This window comes from Metarhizium robertsii (genome assembly GCF_000187425.2).
Source record: "Metarhizium robertsii ARSEF 23 chromosome Unknown MAA_Scf_2, whole genome shotgun sequence".
NCBI classification, from domain to species: domain Eukaryota; kingdom Fungi; phylum Ascomycota; class Sordariomycetes; order Hypocreales; family Clavicipitaceae; genus Metarhizium; species Metarhizium robertsii.
Window position 1 is genome coordinate 4,295,808 of NW_011942160.1, and position 20,642 is coordinate 4,316,449.

General features: G+C 50.5%; 5 protein-coding genes across 5 annotated transcripts; 3 read left to right on the plus strand and 2 right to left on the minus strand.

The window, feature by feature from the left end:
• Positions 1-124: 124 nt before the first annotated feature.
• MAA_05198 (Six-hairpin glycosidase) lies at positions 125-2,278 on the minus strand (the record flags this gene model as incomplete). The annotated part of the gene is made up of 10 exons (XM_007823196.2): positions 125-422; positions 502-853; positions 930-1,142; positions 1,203-1,290; positions 1,340-1,373; positions 1,426-1,478; positions 1,537-1,702; positions 1,785-1,792; positions 1,850-1,987; positions 2,048-2,278. The coding sequence occupies 10 exons, from the start codon at positions 2,276-2,278 to the stop codon at positions 125-127; spliced, it is 1,581 nt and encodes a 526-aa protein (XP_007821387.2).
• Positions 2,279-3,497: 1,219 nt separating this feature from the next.
• Positions 3,498-5,543, plus strand: MAA_05197 (lactose permease; the record flags this gene model as incomplete). Its single annotated transcript, XM_007823195.2, has 7 exons — positions 3,498-3,548; positions 3,629-3,977; positions 4,040-4,186; positions 4,238-4,347; positions 4,404-5,121; positions 5,220-5,365; positions 5,424-5,543. 7 exons carry the CDS (start codon positions 3,498-3,500, stop codon positions 5,541-5,543), a joined length of 1,641 nt encoding a protein of 546 aa, XP_007821386.2.
• A 228-nt stretch (positions 5,544-5,771) lies between these two features.
• On the minus strand, positions 5,772-7,018 carry MAA_10855 (uncharacterized protein; the record flags this gene model as incomplete). The annotated part of the gene is made up of 5 exons (XM_011412774.1): positions 5,772-5,887; positions 5,940-6,015; positions 6,087-6,134; positions 6,206-6,401; positions 6,609-7,018. 5 exons carry the CDS (start codon positions 7,016-7,018, stop codon positions 5,772-5,774), a joined length of 846 nt encoding a protein of 281 aa, XP_011411076.1.
• A 6,471-nt stretch (positions 7,019-13,489) lies between these two features.
• On the plus strand, positions 13,490-16,186 carry MAA_05196 (fungal specific transcription factor; the record flags this gene model as incomplete). The annotated part of the gene is made up of 8 exons (XM_007823194.2): positions 13,490-13,552; positions 13,734-13,768; positions 13,864-14,266; positions 14,350-14,431; positions 14,519-14,995; positions 15,064-15,379; positions 15,461-15,780; positions 15,858-16,186. 8 exons carry the CDS (start codon positions 13,490-13,492, stop codon positions 16,184-16,186), a joined length of 2,025 nt encoding a protein of 674 aa, XP_007821385.2.
• A 2,370-nt stretch (positions 16,187-18,556) lies between these two features.
• Positions 18,557-20,298, plus strand: MAA_05195 (quinate transporter; the record flags this gene model as incomplete). The annotated part of the gene is made up of 3 exons (XM_007823193.2): positions 18,557-18,629; positions 18,734-19,156; positions 19,226-20,298. 3 exons carry the CDS (start codon positions 18,557-18,559, stop codon positions 20,296-20,298), a joined length of 1,569 nt encoding a protein of 522 aa, XP_007821384.2.
• Between the last annotated feature and the right edge of the window lie 344 nt (positions 20,299-20,642).

Sequence of the window (20,642 nt, forward strand, 5' to 3'; positions counted from 1 at the left end):
CAGGCCCCAAACTAAGCCAAGGTCTGGACTCTGAACAAGCGGCGTATGAAACTTCAAAAACTCACAATACCTCGCGACTCGGTCCCATGACTCTCTGCGGTGTAGGACCTCTTTGTCCACGTAGTCATTTCTCATCACCGCCGCCAACGATATAAGGCGTGTCGTCCTTGAAAATAAGCCCCGGCTTCCTCTCGGCCAGATCCAACATCATCTCAGCAAAGTAGCTATTCGCCCACGCAAACCACGGGCGCGTAAAGTCGCTGGTGTTGTAAATATGCACACTCTCGTGTATGAGGCCCAGCCCAGACGTGTTTTCGAGAATGAGCGCAAGGCGCTCCTTGATCTCGTCGTCATCGTCGGTTCCGTAAATCCCCGACACTTGGGACATGGGCCAGGGATAAGTAGCATTGACGTGAGGGCCGCTTTGCAAGGGGGGAAAAAAGGCATTAGCTGTATCCCCAAGTATTTGCTGGTACCGCCTTACACGCGGGGTTTACTTACCCGATGCCCTGGAATTCCTTGCCAACGGCATAATAGGGATTGGAGCGCGAGAACATGGCGTCCTTTGTCTTCCTGTAGGTGCTGTCGCTCCTGGGCAGGAATCCGAGATACGGAAGGGACACGAGACTCGGCACGTTGGCGTCGTCCATGATGTATTGGCCGCCGTAGCCGTTTGTCTCGTAGGCGAATATGCCGTTGGGCGTCTTGGTGTGATGGAGGACGGCGTTGCGGATGGTGCGTGCGTACTGGCGTGCCTGGCGGGAGACTTGGTTGAGTTTGCGGGAGGCGTCGAGCAAGTCGGCTACGTGGTCGAGCTCTACGGATAGCATGGCGTTGTCGGAGGTGATGAAGTCTGGAGAAGCATTAGTCTTGGGAAGTGCAAGTGTCCTGCCGGACTAGAGGGGAGGGTGTCCTGGGATCCCACGTACTGAAGACGCACAAGTCGTCGGACGGCCGGTGGCTGCAGGCAACGAGGCCGTTGGCAAGCTTGGGCTCGCCGTTGCCGCTGTTAGGCACCGGTGGTGAGAGGGAGCCGGCCGTGCCTGTCCAGTTGTAATAGCTGACGAATTCCCAGTCGTCGGACCAGGAGCTCTGGGATTGTTCGTTGATGGTCTGGAGGATCTTGCTCATGGCCTTCTCCCCTGTGAAACGTTGTCAGCGCGTGCCGTGACTGGGTGTGTATGGTTCTTTTGGTGACGTACAGTTGTCATTGATAAAGGAGGCGTCTTTTGTGTTTTGGTAGTATGATCGGGAGATTTTGAGAAACGCAGCCAGAGAGTCCAGTTCATACTGCTGGGGTTAGTTGGTTGTCGTGGAGAGCTTGTTTGACTAGACGCACCTTGCACTCAAAGACGGTTTGGTTGTCCACAGGACTGCAAACCAGGTCAGCATTACAACACCTCCTGATAGCAAAGAGACGCATACGGGTTGACATTGACTTTGGCAGCGTAGTCATTCACCGTAGGCTTAAGCCCCGACTCGGGTGGTGGTTGGAACGAGCCTGCGTCTAGTCAGCGAGCCAGTTTTCGCATGTACTTGCAGTTCTCGATAATGATGGTACATGCCGCAATAAGGATACTGATAAATGTATCGCGCCTCGGTGTTGATGATGGCCTTGACAAGCGCCTTGAGATTGTCATCCTGCGGCAAAAGCTTGTACAGATGGGCAAACTGGTTCCCCGTGTCGCGAAGCCATTGGGCCCTATACCAAGCATTCAGCATTCCGAGATTAGCATTTGGTCCATGGCGGCAGGCTGTATGACGAGATTAAAGTGCAAACCAACGTAATATCCTAACGGCGCATTAGCTCGGCTGGGAATAGTAGCCATCTTCTACAACATGTACGTACCCCGGTAACGATGAATGCCAAATTCACCTTGGGGTCGAAATACTTGACCGTGGTATCCAAGGTCGAAGGGAACGTGTTTTCAAACAACCTGCCCAAGTCGGCATCTCGTATCCGCGCCTTCATGTCACGAATGACTTTCTACACAAGGCGTCAAGACGCTGTCTCGTACAACGCGTTTAGAACAGGACTCCCGCTCACCTCAACAGCAGGGCTCGTAAACGTCCGACACTCCTCACTGGGCCGCATAAACGGCAACTTCAACGGTCCCTCGGAATACGGCGCATGCGGCTTCTGCGAGTAGTCGGTGTAGTCAGGGCACGAGGCCGGCGTTCGGGCTTGCGCCTCATAATCCTGCCACGATGCGTGCGTGGCGGGAAGGATGGCGACTAGGGCAGCCACGCCTGTGTGGGTGAGCGAGGGGATTCGCATTTTCAACTTTTATATTTTTTTTTATTTCCCCTTTTTTCTTCAAACGCGTGACAATGAGAATCGTCAACTGCTCTGTTGTCGTGGGGAGAAGGAAGAATGAGTCGAATCGAAGAACAACCTGCCATTGACTCGTCCGTTTGTTTATTAAAAGGTCAATGTAGATCCGCCGACTCCCGACGTCCATTCTGGTAAATAAGACTGAGACATGGTGCTTGTGCGGGGAAGTCGGGTAGCACTACGACTGGGTGACTTGATTATTGACATGTTGGGGAAATTATGCATGCCGATCGTGTAAAAAACAAGGGCCGATGCCGATTGTTGGGTAGTTTCGGTGTGAGCATTGTGAATGGTCACACGCATGACGCTTGCTGCTGTTCGTCTGTCTTGTGGCTGTGGAGGAGAAGGAATATTGAAAGCTGTGTTGCTTTGTCTGCATCATCATTAGTAATATTCAGGCATGATTGCCGGCGCTAATTGTCGTATTGCGTGAGACCCAATGTGGATGGACGTCGTCGTGATGATTTCGCCGTCTCCTCGCCGAGCTGAGCTGTGTTGCCTCAACCCCCTCTCGCATTTACCGAGACTCCTTTGACCACCAAGCCATGCTTGCTGCAGGCCTCAATTTGCAGTCCTACCGCATCACTGCGCCACCATCGCCATCGGCGCCTTGGCCAAAGACCCTCGCAATCGGACAACATTGAAGGCTCTCGCGTGGGTGGTTGATGAATTGACTCGCCAATTCGCCAATCACCAATCAGTATCAGGTCCTGGCTGGGTTCACGTTACATCCTCATATCATCCGGTATCTTATATTTCCGTCCCTGAGCTCCACCGAACCGGGTCTGTCAACTTGTCAAGAGTCATGACACCCACCCACACCTACACACATGCCGAGAAGCTAAACCTGGGGTTCGGGACATGGAACTCTTTCTAGTATTCGGCGTGAGCCTGCCGGCTCCGTATAATACAGGGACTGAAGCCGACTCGTTTTCAGGAATCAGCTGCTTTGGTCTCGTCGGTTGTCGCTGATTACCGTTGCTTGGCTTGCGCCGCCTCCCTTGTACGCCGTGTCTTGGGTCGCACCATTTGAGGTTTTGTCCCGAGCCCGACAACCTTGAACATTCAACAATTCGGCACCGCCGGCCTGTCGTAAAGCCCATTGCCGTCGGTTGAGCGACGTCGATGTAGACAATCTTCCTGCTGGGCCGGGGCAGCAACCATGGCGGAAAAGGTCCTTCCTGTGGCCAGCGCCCACATCAACACCGATGCAGTATGTTGACACTCGTGAAACCACAATCTAATCATCCATCAATTGGGGGAACAATGGCATTCTTGCTAACCGTGGTGCAGAAGCAAGTGGAGACAAGAGTGGTTACCGGCGACGAGGCCTTCAACGAAGCACTGTTAAAGGAGCCACCAACGCCCTGGAGCAGGGGCCAGCTTATGATTTATCTCTTCTCTCTGGTTGCCTTTTTCAACAGCACCGTCAACGGCTACGACGGCAGCTTAATCAACAATTTGCTTCAAAATCCGTCTTTCATTGCAAAGTACAATGGATCCAACAGTGGGATCTGGGCTGGTATCGTCTCATCCATGTACCAGATTGGCAACATTGTGGCTCTTCCTTTCCTGGGTCCAGTTTGTGACCACTTTGGTCGACGGGCTGGCATGGCTAGTGGTTCCGCTATCATCATTATCGGTGCGTTCAACGCTGGTGCGCGGCGAGGTTGCGTTACGCTAGCATTACTAACGAGGAACCAGGCACCATCATTCAGGGAACTAGTAATGCAGCCGGTCAGTTCATGGGAGGTCGCTTTCTCCTCGGATTTGGAGTATCGTTGGTAGCAACCGGTGGTCCCATGTACGTGGTGGAAATCAATCATCCTGCGTATCGTGGTGTCGTTGGCGGTAAGTTCATCCAGCGCCGCACGTAAAAAAAAGGGTTCTAAGACGTGCCAGCAATGTACAACACCCTGTGGTTCTCAGGGTCAATTCTTTCATCGGGAGCAGCACGAGGGGCTGCAAACGTCGGCGGCGACTATTCATGGCGTCTAATCACTTGGCTCCAGGTTCGCACGCCCACCATCATGCTCAACCGGACCTCGACCGCATCAACTAACAATAGCAGATTCTCTTCCCGTCTCTCGTCCTCATCTTCTCCTTTTTGCTCCCGGAATCCCCCAGATGGCTCTACGTTCACAACAGAAAGGAAAAAGCCAAGGCCATTCTCGTAAAATATCATGGAAACGGAAACGACAGCTCCCCGTGGGTGAGTCTCCAACTTCGAGAGTACGAAGAATGCCTAAACATGAACGGCGCAGACAAGCGCTGGTGGGATTACCGTGTTCTCTTCAGAAGGGGAAACTTTTACCGCCTAAGCTGCAACCTGATCGTCTCCGCCTTTGGGCAACTTGCTGGCAATGCCGTGCTGTCCTACTTTCTGGGCTCCGTCCTTGACTCGGCTGGTTACACGTCGTACCTCGCCCAGGCGAATATTACGCTCATCAACAATTGTGTGCAGTTTTTATGCGCCATTTGCGGAGCACTATTGGTTGACAGGATTGGTCGGCGGCCGCTGCTGCTTTTCGCCTTTACTTCATGCACAGTTGTGTGGCTGGGGATGACGATTGCGGCATCGCAGTTTGCCGCGTCGTACGCGGGCGAAACTGCCAGCGGTGTATATGTGTATACGAATGGGGCCGCCAGTAAAGCCGCGCTGGCTATGATTTTCTTATTCGGCGCTGCGTTCTCGATTGGTATTACGCCATTACAGGGACTGTATATTGTTGAGGTTTTGAGTTTTGAGATGAGAGCCAAGGGTATGGCCATGTCGAATTTAGCGGGTACGTATCTCTCACTGAAAACTAGGCTTCGTTGTATTCGTCTTTTTTCCCCTCAACGCGTTTCTTCTCTACTTTTTCCGCTGACCAATTACTTACAGTCAATCTTGCCGGCTTACTCAACCAGTATGCTTGGTCAGTATCCATGAAGAACATTGGATGGAAGACATACATTATATTCACAGTCTGGGACGCAATTTCTGTCATCATTATTTACTTTACATTGCCCGAAACAAAGGGTAGGACGGTATGTGGCTTCCAGTAACGGGTCCAGTATGACGTATATTAATATCTATTTACTACAGCTCGAAGAATTGGATCAAATTTTTGCAGCAAAGAATCCTGTCAAAGCATCCTTATCAAAGAAGGAGATTCTAGTCAGCCGGGACGGAGATGTAGTTGATGTCAAGGAGGCGTCGCCTTGACTGGGGCGAATTCTTCTGTCCGTGGGAAGAGCGAAACAACCCATGTAAAAATTTACAGTTTGCTCGACAGTTTCATACAGGCCGTGTTTGAAATATAGGTTGACTATTGCGCCGTGCATAATAACATCTAATTTATTTCTAGTAGATCAACCGCAACGCGATTCCTACTAGCACCAATAGTCTATAAAAAAGGGGGGGTATCTAAGAAAAATATATACTTCACCTACTCTAAGCATTACACAGCCCCTTGGCAACCAATGGAGGTGTTGAATCGGCGTCCCCCCAGTCAAAGCTTGCTATCAACTTGCCAGCATCAGTTGACTCGTCCGCCAGTATATAGTCCTCTTCGCGAAAGTCAGCTCTACTGCCAACCGCTGAGCGCATATTTGGACTCACTTTTGGTCGGGAAATACCACCAACTGTCGGAACGGAACGCATTGTTCGTAAGCTGGGACAAGACGTCAATCCACGCCTGGGGATGTTAGCTTCCTGCCTTTCCTTTCTTCTCTCTTTTTTTAAAAAGCAGCTAGGACACAAGCGTACAGTCGACTTTTCCTGATGCATATCATGCTTCGCTGACGAAATATAACACTATTATTTGTTAGTTGAGTCGACCTCGGAAGGAGATGGCCCTCATCATAATGCGACGGTATATAAGTCACCTTTGGATGATCCAAGTTTCTTTGGCCGTCAGGACCACCACGTGGCTTGCTAGCATCGGCGGCACTAAACGTGTTCTTGATTTGGGCCCATTCTATCTTTTGATACCCCGTATGCTGAGACAAGTATAATTGCGCGGGCGCCCACATCCCATTCCTCTGGTTCTTGTTCCATATCACGACGACTCGTTCCCAGTCACTAACAACTTGTGTCAGCCGTATTCACAGTCCACTCCCTTCAGGAACTTGTTACAGTCCGTGGCAGGATATATTCCACCGCCACCCGAGTACGCGCCAGCTTATCACAGTTCATGGGAGTCTACTGCTTGATGTATGCGCACCGCTCCGCCTGGTCAACAGAACATCAACCCCCCGCCCTCCCTTTGCCAATACCGGAGAAACTCACAAGGGGTGCCCGAATATCTTATTCGGAATAAATCCATCCTTTGTATAGAACAAATTGTACGCAATCCTGACCGCCGCGTTTCCGCACCTCGAATAGGAAAAGTACACGGGGAACGACGGCATCGGGCTCCCAAGGGGCACGCCGGGGTTTCGGCAATCGCACCCGGAGTCCGGCCACGCACACAGTTTCGACGGAGCCGCCTGGGTGCCGTTCACTATGGCCCACGAAGGAATACACGGTGCCCTGCCCACTGCCTGGCCCATCAGGAACATGGGCTGCGCCTTCATAGCGAGCTCGATACCCGCCGTGTTCAACAGGTATTCCATCTCAGCGTCGGGTATGGGTGTTACAGCGGCTGTTGTAGCGGCCAGCGACCCGAGGGTCAAGGCTTTCCGGACCAAGGCTCGCATTTGGGCTCAGGAATACGGGACTGTTTGGTGTTATGAGCCAGGGACTGGCCACCAACCTACGAGGCGGTGATGGAAGCCTGGCCGTGGCATTCATTTAAACACTTTGTCTTGCTTTATTTACTGTCCATAGAGTGGTATTCTTGCAGATGTAGTGAGACCTGTTGGGAAATCATGCGGCGGACAGGCCGGTAGTAGTGCGAGGGTATGGACTGGCTCCATGAGCCCTGTGCGCCAGGTGTGCGTCGCGCATGAACCCGTCAGAATGCATGTGTGAGCCCGTGACTGTGCGTTTGGCCTTTGCAACTCGTGCGCCGAGGTGGTATAGATTGGTGGTTATTCTTTTCGGGGCCAGGCTGACTAGTGATTGTCTCCATGTTGGGTGTTCACGTGGTGGTTGCATCGTGATGGAGGTCACCCGATGCGGCGTCGGAATCGGCACGACAGTTGCCAGAATACACAAGTTGCGACCATATTGAATTTTCGACTGGCTCTATACATTCAGGTGTAAAGCTGTCGGGATTTTCCAAGGTGCGTCAGAGTCGTCATCGGCTGTATGCTCTCCATCATCTTGTTCCTGCATGGCTTGTCCTTCAGAGACAATCTCTCGGTCGGTCATGAATGAATGTCGAACGTTTTCGCCTCCAGCAAGAATAGTTTTAAAAATCCATCCGAGGCAATTTGTTTCAGACTATATATTTCTGGGTTTTCAGAAGGTCTTGAGGACCATCAGACATCCCATACTCACCACTCTTCCAGTAAGACTCTTCACCAACGGCACACGTTGAGGCATTTTTTTTACAACCGTTTACCCTATGTCAGTCGGAAGAAATCAGGCTATACAAGTACCAATAGACGTGGAATAAGGAACTTGCCGACTTCACCCGGAGATGAAAGATGAAGACGCCATGAAAAAAACCTAGACCTCAGCTGCCACATGCAATCGGGATCCCATCACCCCGTCTCTTATCGACCTTTGAGTCTATATATATCGATATCCCCTTGACAGCACCAATACGCATCGGAACTTGTACCTTCTTTGAACTTCCGAACAGAATCCTAGCCGTATCCTCTTTGATCTGGTCGCGCCAAGACTTGTCACATCCGACGAGGCATTACCATGGGGGTATAGCCCAAGTAAACAGCCAGTCCGATTCCTCTGTATAGCTTTCATTTAGCCTAGTAAGAACTTCAGCCAAATTTAGCGCTCCAGAAACTGTGAAGCCCACAAACTCCAACCGTAAAAGGAGGTGAAAACCACCCATCGCCAAAATGTAAAGTGTTTTCCTCTTCCTCAACATACAAAGTCTGGCAAAGTCTGGCGTATCACCCTAGCCGAGTCGGCATCGTCACTGAACCTATCTGGACGGGTTTTTCCGTAAATTGGCTTCTTCTTTACTCATTATTATTACGTTGGGTGCGTGTCATGGTGTCATACAATAAGCTTCCACAGCTTGCAAACAGACAGTCGAGAGAGTTCACATGGGTCACATTGACTGAAATGACCTACAGCAAGCTGCTGTGACTTCTTGAACATGATGAAACAGCCTGAGTTGGTAAAGGAGTGAGAATTATATGCCGTCCCGTGTTCGCCCTGCCGCCATCTACTAGGCTTTACCTGGCGGTTGTGGCAATTCGTCCGATCTCAACTCCACTTGATGATCATACCCGAAGGTGTTTTCAGGAAAGATCAGCAAACGCCCAGCCTACTAGGCCCTCTATGGATCTTCTGTGTTAACTGGGAGGTCGTCTGTTGTCTCCGTTCCTAGGCTACGGATGAATATTGCCATGTCCACTCCATGTTCAGGGTCGAGTCAATCTCTCCACTAAAATGAAGATGATATGAAGAATGCCATGAGGCTAAGCTGAGTCAAGCTGGCGCCTATGTTTACCCTTCCTTTCGGGACATTATTTTGTTCGCTAAAGATAGAGCCCTATACCCCCTTTCTCTGTGCCATCTCCCTTCCTACATCCAAGTATAAATTAAACTTTTGGCAACTCTCATACCTAAACTCCATGTGTCTACCCTCATGGTCATTGTGATTCCGCGACACAGTATCCGTCCTGCAGCTGACCAAAGCTGAACATGAGTGGTGCCTTTCGAAAGCCGAAAGAACATTACAAATTCTCGGTTGGTTAGGACATTGAATATGGTGACGGAATTTACAGTTGCTGCTTAAGCTTTAGATACCTTCCTCTTGGCGTTGGTAACTAGTACAAGAGACAAGAGCACTCCTCAGTCACACCGCAAGATCTCTGACAAAGTCTATCACCCAGCGGTGGCCCGACTGAGCTGGTCCTATTTTCGCGTCCTTTCCGATCTTACATACCTCGCCATCACGGATGCAACTTGCCCAAGGGCTGTTGCAGGGTGAGTGTGGTAGGATATACTCCATTCTCAAGATTTGCCAGGAAACTTTACTTTGCGTTCATACTTGCTGAAGTTTTGCATTTTGTTGCCAATTTCCAATACGGGGATGCCAAAGTGTAATACCACACCAGATGTATTGTGATTTCCGCCAGTATCTGGATTCATCTCATTCATGTTAATGTAGGGTAGCAGATGCGATAGGCGTGGTCCTATACAAAAGAAAAAGCTAGATATCACTGAGGACTAATTGTTCTCCAAAGAGCATATAATAAGTATATGTATCATGAACATTGCAGCCTGCGGTCTCATCGTCTTAGCGCCTCGGGATCTGTCAAAGCTAGCTGTGTTCAAGCAGTAAAGGCCGCTTCATTGGGGGTACAAGGGATATTCAAACCCATAGATAGTCAGTGAGCAGCCCAGAATAAGGGATCAGATTTATTTTAGGGTGAGGGGTTGTGTCTGGGTTCATATCCCTGAACATCAACGGCAATGCTACCAGCTGCCGTCAACATTATAGCTTCTCATTCGATGCCAACCAACACATGCTGGGCTCGCCAAAGACTCGTACAGGGATATTGGTGTTTATTATGAGAGCTCTGCGTTGCAATGATATTCGATGCTGGTACGGAGTAAGCGAAAGCAGCACTCTCGTGGGGCTCAGTGAAGGATGTCCTTTCTCCGAACATCATGCCGTTTAACCTTTCACCGTGTTTCATGCGCGCATACCTTATTCGCTGGCTAACCCCAGGTGCTTATTTGCTTGTCGATCTGTTGCTTATAGCAGCCCGCTCAGCTCCCGGTATGACTTGGCTCACTGTATCACATTTCCCACGCTGCATCTTTTCCAAGATTGCACACCGCTATTTCAATAGCAGGGCTTACATTGGCACCCTTACGGTATCTTCAGACTCGTTTATAATTTGGAATCTGCTGATGGATGTCTTTTGATGAACGGGGTAGTGAGAACACACCGAGTCCAAATGGCACAACAGCCCAGTGCTTAGGAGCTTAGTCTTCAAATGCTGGGTAAAATATTCAGACTAGTTCATGCATAAACGGCTCTAGGTTGTGTGACATATGTGCGTGTATGTAGGCGGGTGCTATCCTCCGATGCCAGAGCTGCAAACGTTATAGCCCTCGAGTCCATGGCCACGGTTCAGGATTCGCTATTCCGCAAGGTTGCCGATAGACTTGCCAGCCCCTGCTGAGGTTCAAATGCGACCTAAAATCCAAGCATATCAAGTTGCATATGCAAGTTACGTATTTGTGCGTAGCACAGCGTCAATCCCGATGACCAATAGACGGCAATTCTGTCAGCTTACTCGGTACACTGGCCTCAAGTCCATGTCAGCCTTTGATGTACTAGTAGTCGAAAGGGAGCTGACGCGTCGGTTGTCACGGCTTTGTAAGACCCGCCCCCACCCGCAGCTAGAAGCATCCCCATGAGAGAGTTTCGGCGAAGTTAGAGCTAGCGTGCTTGTATCCGGTCGGTTGTTGGGCAATGATTAACAGGGCTGAAGGGAACGTGGTTTTGGCGATTTAGGGCGATTGGATAGTTAAGGCGGCGGAGCCGAGACTTCAATGTTGGCTTTAGACCCCACTCTCCACCATGAATTAGAATGAATTAAAATTCGCGCCAAGCTTTCCTGAACTTGCTGGAAGGGCTGAGTTGGCTGTACTACTATCCTTAATCGTGTTCATAATCACGTCGGAATGGGTCGTGTCATCTCTTTTCGCAATCGGCTGCGCGGCAGACGCGTGGCCCCCGTCATTGCCCGTGTCCCGTTAATTCGGGTCGTGTTGGCACGAATCCTGAAAGTTGAAAGAAGGTGAAATGGACAATTGATGTTGTGTTTCTACACATAGAGATGCATAATTCGACACGCTCGGGGCAATAGTCGCAACTGGAGTGCTGTCCACTGGCTATCCGCAGCCCGCAAAACGCTGCGCGACTCTGGAGTAAGCCGGCAACTCCGATTTCTCTCCGGTGGCTATGAACGACGCAATTCGAAAAAGTACGCGAGTTTCCTCCATGTGAAGGGATGGGAGAGACCCACAAACAACACCAGAAATTTGCTCCACTTTCATCATCGGTACGGAGTAGCGGGGTCACGGATGCGGGCTGGAAAATCCATAGAGTTGAGCCTGAAGAAGTAATTCCCCCAAGGACAATGCACTAAAAGGCGCAAAATCCTCTCCAACCTGGTGCTGGGCATGCAGGGCTATCAGCCATATGATCAAAATGCATGGTCCAATATTGTGCCATGTCCGGCTAATCTAGCCGGCACGCTGCGGATGGTGTGGGAGTGGCCTGCTTCAATGCAAACCTTTGTATCCATCCGACCATGCCCACCAGTGGCACAAGGGGTATGCCCCAACCTTTGTTTCCATGATTCGGGTTGGGTGAGTTACGAATCGCGCACGAGGATCGTCCATGGCAGATGAGAATTCTTCGAAGTGTCCCGGTAGAACAATCCCGCACACATGGCTAAAATCGGCGAGCGAAGGGGACGGGGCGGCAAGGCTACAGTAGCGCTGGTCGTGCCGATCGTGTGCACCGACTGTTTATTCTCTCATTAACCCTAGCTGGCTGGCTTGCTGGCCAGATTGAGCAGCATTGCCCGGCCCAAAGTCACCACCGGATGAGGCGCAGGCGCAGACTATTCGAGCAGATGGCATCACGAGCAACTGCCCCATCTGGGAATCAAGACGGGCGGTCGGACCTTGTGGCGTCAAGGCGCAGGGGGGCTATCTGTGTTGCCCTCATTAATAATATGGTCGGTACGGAGAGTAAAGCAGCCATAACATCAGTGTCGACCAGTTGAATGAAGGGGTCCAATCATCTGAGGACAGTGAACACTTGGCATTAAGACCACCAAGACTCATGTTCTGGAAGAGACCTACATGTGGATGGTGAGCTTGGCGGTGCCTTGTCCCAACAGTCCTGTAAGGGACCTCGCGTCGTGTATTCGTTATGGGCGAGCCAATGGCCACCGTGAGAAGTTTTGATAGTGATTACCGAGTACAGAGCTATAGAGTAGATTTCTATGGGCAGGAAACGGCATTGAAGGCACTCCGTACAAGTTGCACAGGTGTCATCTGTCGTATGGATGTTTGGATATAGTATCATCTAGAGCCTGGTCAAAAGATGCAGAGGCAAGGAGAAAACATCAAATGTCCTCCAGAAGATAAGAGTGTAGAGTGTTCTTCGCACCTTCCCTTACTTGATCAGGCACATTCCCTTTTGGTAAGAGCTAATGTCAAGGCGCAGTTCCTACTTACGCATCTCCTGTCCACCACTCGCTGACAACTACCCGTAATAACATCTCACAGCGTCTAAACGGACACGCTGCATCAATTGACTCCCCGTTCCGTCAATATTAGGCCATTAGTGGATCAATTGCTGCCTCCTGCCTAGTTTCAGCATTTGCAGACCAATGCCCGATATGAAATGCTCCATCCAAAGGCTTTGATGGTTGCTGACTCTGCCACAGCCCAGCCAGGTCCTAAGCTAGCGGCGGCCCACTCCACGATCCCTGTCCTCGGGTTTCCAACATCGATCCAGTCATCCAGCTTCGTTTTTCTCAAGTTTGCCATTCTTCCGCTTGAACCATCCATCCACATCAAATGTTAGATTTCTGCCCACTTTGACGGGCGTGGTGATCCTCGCAGCTCTGTTTTTCTCGTACTTCGTACACCTTTGTCTCGTTCTCCGTCCTCAATGGTGTGGGGCAGGCCGTTCGTGTCTTCCAAACGAACCGACTTCTCAGGACCGGAGTAACAAGAAGTACGAGGCGCAGAGCGCGGGGCTTTTTTGCTTCCCCCGTTCCTCTCTATCAGACCTTGGTTAAATCGTCAGTCATCAGTTGCAGGCGACAAAGGTAAACGTCCAACACTTTATTTTTTCACTGTCTCCAGATGCGCGAAGAAGTTAATACCTGTCCCATGACGGCCATCATTTTACAACTCTTGTCAATATTCTGTCATAATCGCGAAGCATTTGCTTTAAGGGTGTCCCTTTAGTTTTGAAGCCCTGACAGTGGTCGGCTTGCGTTGTGGCATCTCTTCGGGTCGTCGTTGGTTAGCTTTCTGTCCTCTTCATCATGTCTTCGGCCAAGGCCACCAAGAAGAGTGCCTTCTCGTGTGAGCCGTGCCGCAGGCGCAAGGTACGTTTTTATATCTTCTGGGTCTGGTTTCTTGTGACGGTCAACGGACGTTGGCCGACGCATGCACAAATCACAATCGTACAAAGACACGCATCCCAGCTGGCTGTTACACCAACCTGATTCAGCTCCTGCTTTGCATGTTGTGGACAACTTCACTCATATTCTCTGTTTCTGTGGATAGGTTAAATGCGGAGGTGAACAGCCCATTTGTCAGCGGTGTGCTGCTCGCAATGATGAATGCATTTACAAGCTGTTTGTCGCCCCCACAGTCTGCAGCTGGAAAGCCTGTTATGCCCTAACCTGAACTTTAGAAATCCGACATTGTCCTACACTCAGCGGCTAGAAGGACGAATTAAGGAACTGGAAGACCAGGTAGCCAACCTTACGAAGTCGCCTCCGTCACTTGCTGGCTCGTCTCACTCAAGCCCCCCCGTCTCGGGCGTCCAGGATGTTTCATCGCAAACCAGTCGGCATGCTTCTGATGAGCAGGGTATCAGCCGAAGCTTCAGAAGCTTGAAAATTGATGACAAGGGAAGCATCACATATCACGGTGCTACAAGTTTCTTTAATCTTCCAAGTGATCGGACTGGCCCTGGCCCATCTGATATGCCATTCTTGAACCCATCGTCTTCGGATACCGACCTTCAGAGACGAGAACGCTTAATTCACAACGCATGGCACCAGCGCGCTATGGAGAACTTGAACGAAGTCCCTGTATGTTGTTTCTTGCTTAGGAATGCAGTCTCGTCGTGACTTCGGGGCCGACATACACCCTGAGTTGCTAACTGGTATTACAGGAACCATTTCAATACCTCCTAAATGTTCATTGGTGCTGGATCCAACCACTCTTTAATTTTATCTACCGCCCTGTATTTACACGTATGTTTATCCAATCAGTTACCTTTCAACTTCAGTGCCATGCACACAATGTTTCCTCATTGCAAATGTCTTAGCTAACAATGGCAGGTGACATGCAATCCATGGGGCCGTATTACTCACACACGCTTCTCAATGCTGTAATTTCCCATTCAATTCGATGGGGTCGGAGCGACCCATCAACCAAACGACTACTTGACGACTCCTACCACGGCGGCCTCGTCTTTGGTAAACATGCCAGAAGCATGCTTTTTGAAGAATTGAACAATGGAGTTTGCACAATTCCTACGATACAAACACTCCTCCTTCTTAGTGCGCAGGAGTGCAGCCAGGGCAATTCCACACAGGCTTGGACATATAGCGGAATTGCCTTCCGGTTGTTGGACCATCTTGGCATCTGTGTGGACAGCCAGCGATTTCCGGGCCCCGTCCCCTTAGGTGATGAGGAGCTCGAGATTCGTCGACGCATCTATTGGGGCTGCTATTTCTGGGACAAGCTTATATGTCTGTATCTGGGACGGTCGCCTTCCTTGCAACATACAAATATTTCACCATCCCATATCATGTGTAAGAATCTTTCGCCCTCGGCGATGGGTGTGCAAAACGAAGCTGGCTTGCTGACCAGTGCCTCACAGTTGATGATTCGGCCGAAAATGACCTGTGGGTTCCCTTTGGTATTCCACAGACCGACCCCACGTGGAAATACCCACCTACGACGGCTCATTCAGCCTCTTGTTTCATGAGCATGTGTCGATTGGCAGTCATTTTCAATGAAATTCTGATCCATATGTATGACCCGCTGTCGCAAAATACCGACGCTGAAATCCAAGAGTGTCTCAACTCACAGGAACCCCTGTTGCATCAGTGGTGGGATCAACTGCCAGTGCACCTCAAGATCAACCCCATTTCATTGCCCAATCTGGCTCCGCCATCCCACATTGTGACGTTAAAGTACGTATTCCTTTGAAAGATCAGCTCTGGACGGTGCAATCAAGTCGATACCAAAACCATATACCTAACGCTGGACAACAGTTGTCTTTATCATGCATTTAAAATCTTGCTATTCCGGCCAATGATCACCGGAAGAGGCCAACGTGAACGTGAGGGCCCGTCTCCAGTTCAGCGATATCTAGTGGAAAGTGTGACATCGGCAACATCCATCATGGCAATATTCGATCTCTTTTGCAGGACTTTCACCATCAACTACTGCGTTTTATCACTCGCCTACTGTGTCTATATCGCCTCATCTATCTTTCTACTGCAGGTTCAAGCTGCTCCGGACGACCAGCAAGCAATGCGAAAGCTCACTTACTGCATCCAATGCTTGCAGCAAGTGAGGCAAATTAGCCCAGGTAAGATATAGCGTATTCTCCCCTTCTTCAAATGGCATCAAGTCATTTACTAATGGGACGGCTTAATATAGTCATAGCCTCCGCGCTGAACAATATCAATAAAGAGCTCACCGCTGTGGGCATTACAGTAGGATCCTCTATGCAGCAAAGCCCGCAGGCACAGACGTCCTCGTCAACAGGATCGAGCGCTCCTCTGCCTAGTGGCACATACCAAACATCTGCAGATATAGGCAGACAAATCCCTATTCCATCCCATCCAGTGTACCAGCCATCGTTCAGCCATAACTTTGGTCCGGATGCAATGTCCATGGAACCTGGTGTCTTCGAAGCGATGTCAACTCTAGAGCCACTGAGCATTCGGGTTGGCACCATTCCCGAGTCGGAAAATCCACCTTCTTTTGGATGATGTTTCTGGTCTATTGCATTGACTCAAAGGATGCTTATGAAGGCACACCATGAAGGCACACCATTTTTGAAGCGCTTATGGCAAACCCGAGTTGTATTGACGCGGATCATCGCCGCTGTTGCGGTCGGTTTTAGGGATTTTTCCATCATTATCCACCCCAGTCAGTGTCCTGGGCACCCCCGTTTCTCGATATTAGAATTGCAGAGACTAAGCGTCGGGGCTACACATATCCCAGGGTTCGACAACATGAGTCTGGTGGAAACAGAGGTAAGTTGCTTAGGTATGAATTGCAGCGTGGTACAACGCGTTGGCTACGGCGACAGAAATCTAACTGGAAAGGCAGTTTACAGAGGAGCATGGTGACGAGGAATTTTTCTATGGCCAGTCAGGCTACGAGGTCTTGCTTAGAGTCTGCCACCACGTCATATACCTGACTGCTCACCAGAATGCTGAGATCAAACAGTGTAGTTGCTGCTGCTGTCTGCGTAACATAGTTAGAAGTCACTCGGCAAGAACTGAACATAAAATCCACACTCGGTGGCCAAGGCGATATCTTTTCTGGATGACAAAAGCTCCATTGGCTAGAGCGTAATTTGAGAGATTCTGGGTAGCCTAGTCGACGGCTCAGAAGTAGCGGCAATTAATATATACATCATAGGTCGATGTATAAGCATGTTGTGTCTACAGTCAAACTATTATCATCAGCGGACCTTGCTCCGCCTCGCTGGGCCAAGTATGCTAGTTGCGGCTTCGCATAGCATGATGAATATAGGCGATATTCATTGGCCATGAAATGGGCATTCGTACAACAGATAATAAAAGTCGCCTGAAGCAGGTGACAAACTCGGAACTTGACCGAGGGCCAGTTTCAATTCATAGACAACTTCAAGCCTCACGACACTGTCAAGGTAAATATCAATAGAAGAGATGACTTGAACCACGGTGCAGTGTGAGCAATCATTTGACACTGAGCTTTGTCATTGGAATTGTTGTAGTACTACGTAGGTACTCCGTAGTTAAGCACGGAGTACTCAAGTGCGGGATATGCTACTGGGCTGGCAACGTGGTCGTGAGACAGGTCTCGGTCAACCTCCGTCGCAGGACTCAGGCACGACCAGACGGCTGGATTTCATCTGGCTCCAGAAGTCAGCATCGCCGTATCAGTATATATTTGGAACAGATCCCACCCGCGTTGGCATTCTTTCGTGTGCACGAAACACCATCTTCCCTGTCACCCACGAGAAATACTAAGCAGCGTTCTGCAGCCCACGACTAACACGGCTTGACATTCCCTGGTCAGGATAACGGACATGCTTGGCTCGAACGATCAGTAACGGGAAGCCATGAGGCTGTGGTCCCTGGCGGCCTTGTGGCCTCGTGGCGCCTTAGCTTATCGAGGCTGAGCCAAAAGCGCGGCGATTGAAGAGCCTTTGGCTGAAGACAAGGCAGGACAAACGTGGCCGCTGGCCATTGTCAAGTACTACCTAGTAGGTATTTAAGTACGGCGGACTCCGTATACGTTCCCATATTGCAGCATGTCATGCTTGCGAAGATACGGGCCAGTTGACTCGTTGTGTGTCGCTGGAGAAAAACGAAGGAACATTGGAGCGCCGACTCCGGTGCACAGGGAGACAGACGCTCCACTGGATGAACAACGACCCGGCGAGCAGGCGACCAGACGACCAGACGACCAGACGGCCCTGTTGACCTTGTTGACCCTGTTAGCTGCATCTGGGCGGATGGCGCATGAAAAGAGGAAGAAGGTCCGTGAGTGGCAGTGGCGCCTGCTTGGCTTTAGGGGCCGGCTTCGGCTTATGCGTGCCGATTAGCCAAGAATCGGAAGGAGGGACGGAGGCTCCTGGGTCGACTAAAACTTCTTCAGCAGTCGGCGAGATGAGCAAACGCCAGGCCGCGCCTCAACGGACCTCAAATGGCCCCAAATGGTCATGGCTGCATCAAGCACCGCCCCACCGACCCTTAGAAGCGAGCCGGGCCTGGTTACGCAGCACTTTGCGGGACCTAGAAGGCAAAGCAACTTGTGGAAGAGAAAGCCTGCTCTGGCAGCCATGCGACACGAGGTGACATATGTCAACCATCGACTGCTCGAGCATGGATGAACGACTTGCAGCTCAGCCAACTTCAATTCCCCGCTAGTAACACTGCATTCGCCGTAACTCGCTCGCTCACTCGCGCATCAGCTGAACCGGAGAATTGCTATGGGACTGCAGGAAACAGACCGAATTTCTACCTTGAAACAAGCCAGCACCCTTCAACCTGATCGATGGATGCTTGTGCTCGCTTGCAAGCAGCGTGAATCGAGTTGAATCTCTAGCTTTTTCTCGCAAAGCGCTCCTGGAGACTATCACCACCATGCGTTGGCTGCCGCCCAACCTTTTTTACGCATTTACCGTTGTTGTCATTGCATTTGGGTCGATTCCAAAAGGTGAGCCTCAAGGATCCGAAGAAACAAACAGTGGTCCCTTGCCTTCTGCCGGTATTGGCAAGGTGAGTACACCTTTCGCTAACGGCGCGTCCTTAAAACCACAGGCTATGATGAAGGCGGCTTCGCTTCAGCGTCAGGGCTCAGGTCCTTTTTGACGGACTTCGGCCTTACAAGAGGACGATGGACTGGCGATCCATCTCAGTTAGCTACTCGGAGAGCTGTTGTCTCATCCTTGGGAGTTCTTGGTGCAGCCATCGGAGCTGGTATGGCCATATACGTCACCGATGTGATTGGTCGACTTCGCACCTGGCAGCTCTTCACGCTTCTGTGGATGACGGGTTTCTTTACTGTCACCTTTGCTTCGGGAAACGTTGGCGTGCTCCTGTTTGCGAGAATCTGGGGGGGTATTGGCGCCGGCGGCCTGACCGTCGTCGCACCGTTGTACTTGTCAGAGATTGCAAAGGCAAAAAACAGAGGCATGATTGTGTCAGTATACATGGTTGTTTTATTAACAACATTGATGCTGGGTAGGCCAACTTCACTTGCCGTGGAACCCGTCGCCTTCACACTTTACTGAGCGCTGACTTCGACATCAGGGTTCTTCATTAGTTACGCCGCCCGCAGGACGATGGCATCAAATCGACAGCAGTACCGAGTTGTTCTTGCTGTGCCCCAGATTCCCGTTGGGATTGCACTTTTCTGCTCACTCTTTTTGCATGATACACCCCGCTGGCTTGCCTCCAAGAACCGGCATGACGAGGCCCTCATTGTCCTGGCCAGGTTGCGCAACAAGTCGATGGAAGATCCTGAGATACAGAGTGAATACCGCGAAATGCAGCAAGAAGTGGTGAGCAAGAATCTCATTCTTGCCGACACGTCGACTTGGACAATCATCAAGGAGGTCGCTACAGTACCCTCTTATCGCAATCGATTCCTGCTCGGCCTCGCGATGCAAACGTTTGCGCAATGGAGCGGTGGCAATGGCATCACTTACTACATTCCCGAAATTTTCCGTCTGGCCGGTATCACAACCAATCGTGCGCTGATCAACGCAGGTGGATACGGCGCTACGAAACTCGTCTTTACCATGGTGTTCACATGGGGATTGATAGATTACTTCGGCCGCCGACGTTGCTTCATGACTGGCTTAGCCATGCAATGCGCAACACACATCTACATGGCCATATACATGGCAATCTGGCGCCGTAGCGATAACCAATCTGCCTCCACCGCAGCCATCGCGTCTGTGTTTGTCTATGCCATCGGCTGGTCTATTGGCCTCTGTACAGTTCAGTACCTCTACGGGACAGAAATCCTACCGACGCGTGTCCGGGGAGTGTGCTATTCGGTGAATATGATGGCTCACTGGCTATTTCAATTCGCTGTTGTGCGAACCACGCCCCCAATGTTTAGAAACCTCGACGTCTGGGGAGCTTATGTATTTTGGGCACTTGTTTGTTTCATTGGCTTGATTGTGCTCGGCATATGGGCACCTGAGACAAAGGGAGTGCCATTGGAAAGGATGGGCGAATTATTTGAAGGCCCGTGGTACAAGACGTGGAAGGCCAAGGTCAATATGAACGGTGACGGGGAGTCGTTGCACTTGCAAACCAGTCGGGACTCGGTAGTTGACCAGCATGAGAACCGGAATAAGGCATCAGTGGATTGATGGCCCTTTTGCACTGAGTCTCCAGTATTGAGTCTGTACTTGGAAAGATCTCTGAACTGTATTTATTGCTGGTAGAATTTACAGCCGCTGTTTTTAAAGATTTACATGCTTTCAACATCCTCCAATCGCCAATATGCTTCATCTTCGCATGGAGACGACATTGAAAGATGTCGTTCTTATGTACCATACAACATGATGCTTCGTACATGTGATACAACTCTTGGTTGTTATAGCTTGCTCTTGCTTCCTTGTACTAGGTCATGTGTGATGAATCTTGCATAGACTTAGCCTTAGCCTCAGCTCAGCGAGAAAATGCTTCTGACACCACCGCCGTGTAAAATCAT